The 8,930-nt window shown below is 37.9% G+C and overlaps 1 protein-coding gene across 1 annotated transcript; it reads right to left on the bottom strand.

The window, feature by feature from the left end:
• Window positions 1-1,380: 1,380 nt before the first annotated feature.
• Window positions 1,381-6,161, bottom strand: LOC131963063 (G-protein coupled bile acid receptor 1-like). The gene is made up of 3 exons (XM_059328199.1): window positions 6,048-6,161; window positions 5,697-5,874; window positions 1,381-2,441 (listed from the first exon to the last, which is right to left on the bottom strand). Exon 3 carries the CDS (start codon window positions 2,407-2,409, stop codon window positions 1,381-1,383), a length of 1,029 nt encoding a protein of 342 aa, XP_059184182.1. The 5' UTR covers window positions 2,410-2,441; window positions 5,697-5,874; window positions 6,048-6,161.
• Between the last annotated feature and the right edge of the window lie 2,769 nt (window positions 6,162-8,930).

Below are 8,930 nucleotides of genomic sequence, written 5' to 3'. Positions count from 1 at the left end.
CCTGTTCCTGTAACAGTTTATTTTTTCCCCTGCATGTTGATAATAAACCGTCTTCATATCATGTAGATGAATTAAGAACTGCAAATGGATCTCTCACCCCTCGTCAGTTTGCATATCAGTATATAGATAAAAACCAGTAAGAAAAAGAGGAAACATTGCAGACAGGAGGAGGTGACAGATAAAGAAAGTCTCTAGTTATAGCATGTACAACACTGATACAATGGCAGTTATTACACTGAGAATTTACATTTCAGGTATTATTATTCCTTATTACTATTTTTACATGCTTTATAACATGTGTCTGGAGGGGGACTTTAAGTTGAAATAATTAAACTTTGACCTTCAGTTTCTGTTTAAGACCATGGTTGGTTAATTTTGTCCCAAAAAGCAGTAATTTTCCTTATTTTTTCAGTCTTTTCAATTAAGTCTCCTGATACAGTCATATTGTCAGACAAATATAAAGGAAAACCATCAGAAATACAGAGCTGAGGACAGACATGTTAATGCAAACCCAGTGTAGTGGTAGTAAAACAACAGGCAGCCTTGATAAATACATTGTGAAAAAATAAAAATGTTCTCTTCTGTAACGCAATATGTCCTCCCACTGGCATGATCAATATTGTGGGAATCTATGAGGCGACGTATAGGCCATAATTCATTCTTTCCTTTCACATACACAAAAAATACCTCTCACATGCACAATTTTACCTCTCACATTCACAATTATACCTCTCACATGCACAAAAGATACCTCTCACATTCACAATCTTACCTTTCACATACATGAAAAATACCTCACATTCACAAAAAATACCTCTTACATGCACAATTTTACCTCTAACATTCACAATTTTACCTCTCACATTAACAATCTTACCTTTCACATACACATAAAATACCTCACATTCACAATTTTAACTCTCACATATACAAAAAATATCTCACCTACACAAAAATACCTCTCACATTCACAGTTTTACCTTCTCACATTCACAAAAATACCTCTCACATTCACTTTTTTACCTCTCACATAAATAAAAAAATACCTCACATTCACAAAAAATACCTCTCACATACACAATTTTACCTCACATTCAAAATTTTACCTCTCACATTGACAAAAAATACCATTTACATGCACAATTTTAACTCTCACATATACAAACATATCTCACATACACAAAAAATACCTCTCACATTCACAGTTTTACCTCTCACATTCACAAAAAATACCTCACATAGACAAAAAATTTCCTTTCACATTCACATTAAATATAGGGAGAATGAATTAAGGCCTATACGGCCCCTCATAGGAATCAACCCTCGCAACCTAATTTCTTAAAGATTAATTTTCACAAATATTCATCAGCACTAATGTCCTCAAACCGCCGCCTCCTCTGACGCCCGCGTCCTTCGCCACCACCTGTCTCTGAGTTTCTGCAGCAGTTTGAATGCAGGTTCTGTGTACTGCCTGTTGGCGAGGCCGAGCACCAGCGGCACCACCGCCATGCTGCCGATCCCGGTGCACGACAGCACGATGTGAGGCGTGGAGTTCCACTTGGCGTCGCTGATCAAGAACGCTATGCACACGTGCATGTAGATGAGGTAGGGTACCCAGCAGGCCAGAAAGGTGAGCGAAACCGCCACCACGCAGCGAGTGTACCGCAAGTTCAGCTTCTGCTCCTGGTCCGAGGCCTGGCCGCCACGCTCCACTGACCGGTGGAGGCGGCAGATGTCTTTCAGCTGACCTCGGGTGATCCATAAAACACGGCCAGTCATGCCGGCGATGGTGAGAATAGCAGGTAAGACGAGTCCGTACACCTCCAGGTAGATAAAAGCGTTGGGGAACACCCTCCTGTATGAGCAGCACGTGGTTTTGTTTGTCAAACAGTTTGGAAGAAGCGTTGTATTTTGGCTACTTTCACAACAACCATTCCAATCCGGCCCCGTCCAGTTATTCCACCCAAAAGCAGGTAGAGACGCGTACAGAAGTGGTGGCGCCCACACCACGAGCAACGCCAGAGGAAAGCTGCGATGCATCCACAAGTTGTTGTAGTGCAACGGGTCGACGATGCAGATGTAGCGCTCGTAGTGCACCATGACCAGGTTGAGAAGGAACGCCAGGAAGAGGAAGTTTGGGAAAACATGAGCGACCAGACAGGAGCTGAAGCTCAACTCCCGGTGGAGACCCATTAACGGGATGAACGGCAACGCCACGCCGGTGCACAGGTCGGCCACCAACAGGCTGAGGAAGAAGTAGTTGGGCGTGTTGTGGAGCTGGCGGTTCCATGCGATGCCCAGGATGATGACCAGGTTGGCCAGGATGATGGAGGTGGACAGCGGGATGGTGATGGCGTAGATGAGCTGCTCCCCGGAGAGCAGAGCGTTGGAGTCGTTGCAGTCCATCATGTGTGAACTCTGCAGACTCCCATCAAGGTTCCCTGCACCACAGAAGAAGAACTATTAAGGTCGTTGCATTTCATGATCTACAGGTGCATCTCAATACATTAGAGCATGGGTCTCAAACTCGCGGCCCGTGGGCCAATTGCAGCCCTTGTGACGATATTTTGTGGCCCCCACCTTGATATGAAAGTTTAATGTTAGTTTTAAATGAATGGCACTTTACCGTGTTGTGTGTGGAAGGTCCCTTTAATTACTTTTTTGGGGGAGTTTTGTGTCTTTTTTGGTAATTTTGTGTCTTTTTTAAATAAATGTGTGTCTTTTTTGGTAATTCTGTGTCTTTTTTTGGCTATTTTGTGTCTTTTTTTGTTAATTTTGTGTCTTTTTCGTAATTTTGTGTCTTTTTTTGGTAATTTTGTGTCTTTTTAAAATAATTTTGTGTCTTTTTTTTGGTCATTTTGTGTCTTATTTAGTCATTTTGTGTCTTTTTAAAGTAATTAATGTTTTTTCAGTCAGTTTGTGTCTTTTTTTGTAATTCTGTGTCTTTTTTGGTACTTTTGTGTGTCTTTTTTGGTCATTTTGTGTCTTTTTTTTAATAGTAATTTTGTGTCTTTTTTTGTAATATTGTGTCTTTTTGAAGTAATTTAGGAGTTTTTTTTCCTGTCATTTTGTGTCTTCAGTTTGAGACCTCTGCTTTAGAATATGATGGAAAAATCCATTTCCAGTAGTTCAAGTCAAACAGCTCCAACCAAGTATTGAGTCTTATAGATGACAGACTTTTCAGAGGCCAACATTTCCATATTAAAAATACTTTTTAAAATTGGTCTTTTGTAATATTTATTGAGATGCACCTGTAGCAGAGAAAGAGAATTGAGAGTTCTTGTTCTTGCCCTTTATTTGTGAACATCTAGTTTGTTGTTATTGCTCAACAAGCATAAACCGGATCGGAGTTACTTGCAGAGAAAATTCAATTGAGCAGAGATGAAACATTTGATTTAATAAAGAACGTAGCAGGCGGTGCAGCAGAGTGGATTATCAAAGATGGATTGTGGAGCCAGAAAATAAGAGGTTCAGAGCAAGTATACTTTAGATATTTAAGAAGATACAGTTATGGAAAGCTCTTTGAAGACAATTTAAGACAATAAAAGCTTCAACAGCTACAGTGTCAGTTGGGTATGAACAAAGATAAACTGTAATCAGAGCAAAAAGAGGAAAGAGTTTGACCAGATTGATCCCATGTGGAGAGTAGAAAGAAGAATATAATTTATTCTCACTGCAGCTGACAGTATGACAAGAGAGATTCAAATGAAGTGAACACCAAATAAAAAGATAAATCTAGCATTTAATGTAGCAGAAAATGGAGAGACGGAGTGGAATAGCTGGGAGTTTATAACTCTAATGTTAACCCACCTGTGGTAATGTTAGTAGATGTTAATAGATGAGTTTTATATTTTGCAGTTTGGAATGTAACTAAGTAGATTCACTCAAGTACTGTACTTAAGAACAATTTTGAGGTACTTGTACTTGAGTATTTCCATTTTAGGTAACTTTATACTTCTACTTCACTACATTTTGAGGCAGATATTGTACTTTTTACTCCACTACAATGAGCTGTAGTTACTTTTCAGCCCGAGGTACAACATAAAAAACATTATTAATTTAAAATTATTCAATATTTATTAAATTGAATCTCATAACAGTATAGTAAGTAGTTAAAATGAGCTCTACTTTGAGAAAATAAACCATTCTGCATAACGAGTACTTTTACTTTTGATACTTTAAGTACATTTTGATGCTGATACTTTTGTACTTTTACTTCAGTAAGTTTTGAATGCAGGACTTTTACTTGTAGTGGAGTAATTTCACAGTGTGGTATTAGTACTTTTACTTAAGTAAGGCATCTGAATACTTCTTCCACCACTGCATATTTGAACCAACTGCCAAATATTCATTCATTTTCAGAACTGTAATTGTTTGTTTACATGACGTCATGTTTTCTTGCACACAAAATGTTTTTTTTAAGGTTTTTTATAAAGTCTGGAATAAGTCAATGATTAGCAATAATAAAATGTATACCTTATGCATTAACCCAGCCAAAATAAGGGTTAAGGAAAAATGCACAGCCTGTATTTATTAGCTGCAGTTCTTACATTTAATTTGCAACTTTAATTGACTTAATCCCTCAAAAATAATGAGAAATAATGTCATTTTTTCCCAACGCACTCTCTATTTCTATTCATTTACACTATAACAGCAGCTATTAGTCTGTATGGTTCCTTCCTGTCATCTGACCACTGAAACAAACGTACCCCTTTGTTAGCTCACAGTGAAGATAAGAGCACATAGTAACGGACCTGTCATTCAATAATTCATCAGCTCAGACTCTAGAGTTACACCACACTTTGTATCTAAAGTCTGACTTTATGAAACAAGTCAGTTTATGGTAAAAGTAAAAGTCCCACAATGAACTACAGTGTAAAAAACGTATATATGTCGGTTAGTTTTATGTCTGTAAACTTTGTAATTACACTTTATTATGACCGGTTTGTCTGCAACAGTGCAACAATATTTTATGTGTAAGAGTGAACACTATATTTCATTATAATGTTAGAAATAATTGTTGCAACATGCCAGTATTTCTAATGTCCACATGCATTATGTATAATTTCAAGCAAGCTCAATGATGGGATTTTTATGGGATCAAAGTCCGGTGACAGTTTCAGTAATTACTGCCTTTAAAAAGGTCAAAACACGGAAACTAATTTTTTTTTTTCTTAACATTACTGTTCTAACACACTTTGGGTTTAATTGTCTATTTCTGCCTGGATATGATGGATTTATCAATTATTATAGCTATATTTTTTCCATTGAATAAATTCCCAATTAAAATAATTTGGAACCCTGCAATCGACATAATGAATGAATGACAGTCATGTCATAGTCTACAGTCATGGAAAAATGATTAGACTATCCTTGTTTTCTTCAATTTCTTGTTCATTTTAATGCCTAGTACAACTACAGGTGTATTTGTTTGGACCAATATAATGATAACTACAAAAAAAGCTCATAAGAGTTTAATAAAAGAGCTGATATCTAGCAATTTTCCATGCTTTTCTTGATAATAACTGAAAACATTATCAAGAAAAAGATGGAAAATCATTATATTTGTCCAAAAAAATGTCCCTTTAGTTGTACCAGGCATTAAAATGAACAAGAAATTGAAGAAAACAAGCTTCTAATAATTTTTTTCCATTACTGTATTGCAAAATATGAATTTTTTAAAACAAAACTTTTACCTTTTTTGGGATGAACAGCCCAGTCATGTATCCTTTGTCAAAGGAAATGCAAATAAAAAACAGGATCTTAAGAGTATTTTGATAACTTCCAGCCTGCGTGTCACATCCATAGACGACAAGAGCTTTTTCTTTATCCTTTAAAATCCTTTCAGTCAAATCAGCCACAGCAGCCTCAACACTCTGCAAGAGAAACAGAGCAAGCAGCCAATTCACTTTGGAGGGGAAGTGACTGTGGAGGAGGAGGAGGAGGAGGAGGAGGAGGGAGCAGCAGTTTTACCGTACATCTGTCTTTCCCCTAATGGAGGCTGCTGGTCACGCTGAGGCAGCAGAGTCCAATAACCCTTCACCTACCGTCTTGTTTTTAATGATTTCATCCATCAGACCACTGCCACGGATCGCAGTGCATGAGAGTCCATGAAAGGAAGGAGGATGGAAAGCTGTTATCGCTGCAGCCTGAACATGATAAGAGCATTCCTGGGGAACATCAGCAGGTCTGGCGTCTGGTTTCATGGTTTCACACCCTCCATAATGGCCCCTGGATGAACATATGAAGTGGAAAATACAGCCAAATGTATTATTAACTATCAGTGGTGGAGAAGTTGTTCAGATCTTGTTGTCTTAGGGATGAAAAATGACCCGCCACTATGTTTAACAGCAGAGGAAACTCCCTTAATGATCTTTTTTTTTTTCAACTTGAAATTCAATTAATTTCAGAATGACCCCATTATTAGAAAAAGTAAAACTTTGCGTTTGTTCATATTTCCATGAAAGCTGAAACACCAACAGAGGACACATTTGGTCTTAGGGGTCATATATATATATATTAAAATGTAATTAATTGTTTTTAATTAACTTTTTCCAGCACCAGTTAAATGGTTTTGAGCCTAAAAGCGTTATGCATGCTACGCTAGCAAGCATAAGGAATAATTGGTGACAGGAGCCAGTTAGCTTAGCATCGAGAATGGACTAAACTAAAGTTTGTTTAAAAAATATATAATATAAAGGTAACATTCTCCTGAAATGTCCTGAAACATACTGTAAAGACAAGCACACTAATTCGTTTTATTTAATAATAAAAAGAACACAAAGCTGCTGTTAAATGATACAAAAACAACTTTGTCAGTGTACCGGATACTATGTCAGTTACAGGCACCTAAGTAGGACCGGTTACGTGGTCCTAGCAGGCTCAAATTTAGGAGTATACTGAAGATACTTATATCATTTGAAACCAGAAATTTTAAGGAATATAGAGCCCAAGCATGCCAGGATACCATTATGGGAAGTTGTTGAAAAAAATCCTGCAAAGTTAGGCTATTTTGGCGATTATGCTGATAACATGCAGTTTAAGGTAAAAATCACATCGTTTTTCTCATGTAGTACAAATTTGCCATTTCCGCCTACTGTATTTAAATATTTGTGCATACTGAGGTCCACAAACAGGCTTTGAATTACATGAACTAAGTATCAGTGGATAGCTGAGACTCTCGTGGATTCAATTAGTCCAGCTTTGAGGGCAGTGAGGGCATTTCTTGAGTCTCGACCTCACTGTATAAAATTAGCTGCTGTGACCTCTACGATAATCACAGCCTCATGAAACTTTATAACCATAAACTCGAGACCTAGAGCATTCAGAATGTGTGCAGCTTTCCTAGGTATACTGACAATAAGAGGGTTTCTCAGGAGTTTGAAGAACAGAAGTGCTCGTCATCCAAGTTTTTGAACCCAATATGTGTTCTAAGTTGTTCCAAAGGTCTTGGCATATTGATGTTATACTCTAGGTTTTCTCTGACCATTTTTATCCATTCTCGATATGAATAAAATTCCATTATTGGGCACCAAATGTGTATAGCAAATGGTATCAACCTAAAAAATACTTCAACAACTTATGGGACATAGTTGAACATGGAAATGGACTTTAGAAAGCGTCCCCTAATGTTATGACTCTTTATACACCATAATAGGTGTCAATAAATAAATAATTCATTCATTCATTCAGTCATTTTTTTTTAGATATCTTTGACCAGAACAACTTGACACACAGAACTGATGTCACCACTTCTATGTGGCATTTATTGACCTGCTATCTCCCCCTAAACAACCACCAACTCTCACAAAAGAAGGACCCTGAATGGTAATTGGTTAAAGCAGATGCTGAGATGTATTTGCTGCTTTAGTTTGGCCCTGGACTGACCGAAACATATACATCCAACAGTGTGTACGTCTGAATTTACACCAGCTGTCACACACGTCTCATATTTAAACACAGCGCTGGATGGAGGGCCGCTGCTGACCTGTTTTCTTACCCAAACACGGAAGACTCCTTGGCTGATAGTCTGGAGCAGAGCTGGTGCTGGTCGAGATGGACGAGCTCCCGTCAGATAATGGGTTTAAACAGAGACGTCACGAGCCCGGGAGCATCTGGAGAGACACTACACAGGGAGGACAAGCTGGACACGAAACCACAACATCTGCACATTACAAAGGAGAAGACGGAGCATCTCGGCTTTCCGGGAACACCGAGTCCTCTTCAACAGAGCTCCTCTTATCTCTACAACTCCTCTTTTGGCCTCCATTAATTTCAGCATGGTCGTCAAGTCGGATTCTCTGTGGTTATCTTCTGGTCTGGATTCCATGGTTAATCTGCACAAATTGTTAAATTAAACAGAGTTATTAGATTATTAGAAGATTATTTGTCCACACTGTTCAGGTCACAGATTGAAATTAAGGCCAGACAGAGTTTAACTGTTGTCAAGATCTTTTTTTTCTCAAAATGAATACATATAGTTTAAGTACATTTATATGATTACGATATTCAAATTTAAACATGTTCAAAAGTTATTTTTATCTTACCTTCTGCTAGCAGTGTGTTCAAGCAGGCAATGCTCCAAAAAAGGATTGTTCCCTCCGAAGACAAAAGGTCAAACCGACGGCCACATCAAATTTTATAAGTCACAGTCTTATCATAAGACTTTCAATTTGATGTTTTACTTTTTAAACTTTAAATGGGCGGTGTGTGGGCCAAAATAGTGGTTTGTTGCCTGAGAGTAAGACCAAGTCTCCAAAAGTCTCCAGTAACACCAGAAAAAGTTGCTAGATTTGTCACTCGTCGCTTTTTTGGGGGGAAAAAAGTCACTAGAGGGTCTGAAAAGTTGCTAAATATAGCGACAAAGTTGCTAAGTTGGCAACACTGCCAACTGTGAAAGAAAGTCACCTTTAATTGATCAAATACTGCTT

This window comes from Centropristis striata, chromosome 24 (genome assembly GCF_030273125.1).
Source record: "Centropristis striata isolate RG_2023a ecotype Rhode Island chromosome 24, C.striata_1.0, whole genome shotgun sequence".
Classification (NCBI taxonomy): domain Eukaryota; kingdom Metazoa; phylum Chordata; class Actinopteri; order Perciformes; family Serranidae; genus Centropristis; species Centropristis striata.
This window is presented reverse-complemented; position numbering and strand designations above follow the sequence as displayed.

Bases quoted from the DNA above. Each gene is read 5' to 3' on its own strand.
- LOC131963063 (XM_059328199.1), bottom strand. From the start codon at position 2,409: ATGATGGACTGCAACGACTCCAACGCTCTGCTCTCCGGGGAGCAGCTC.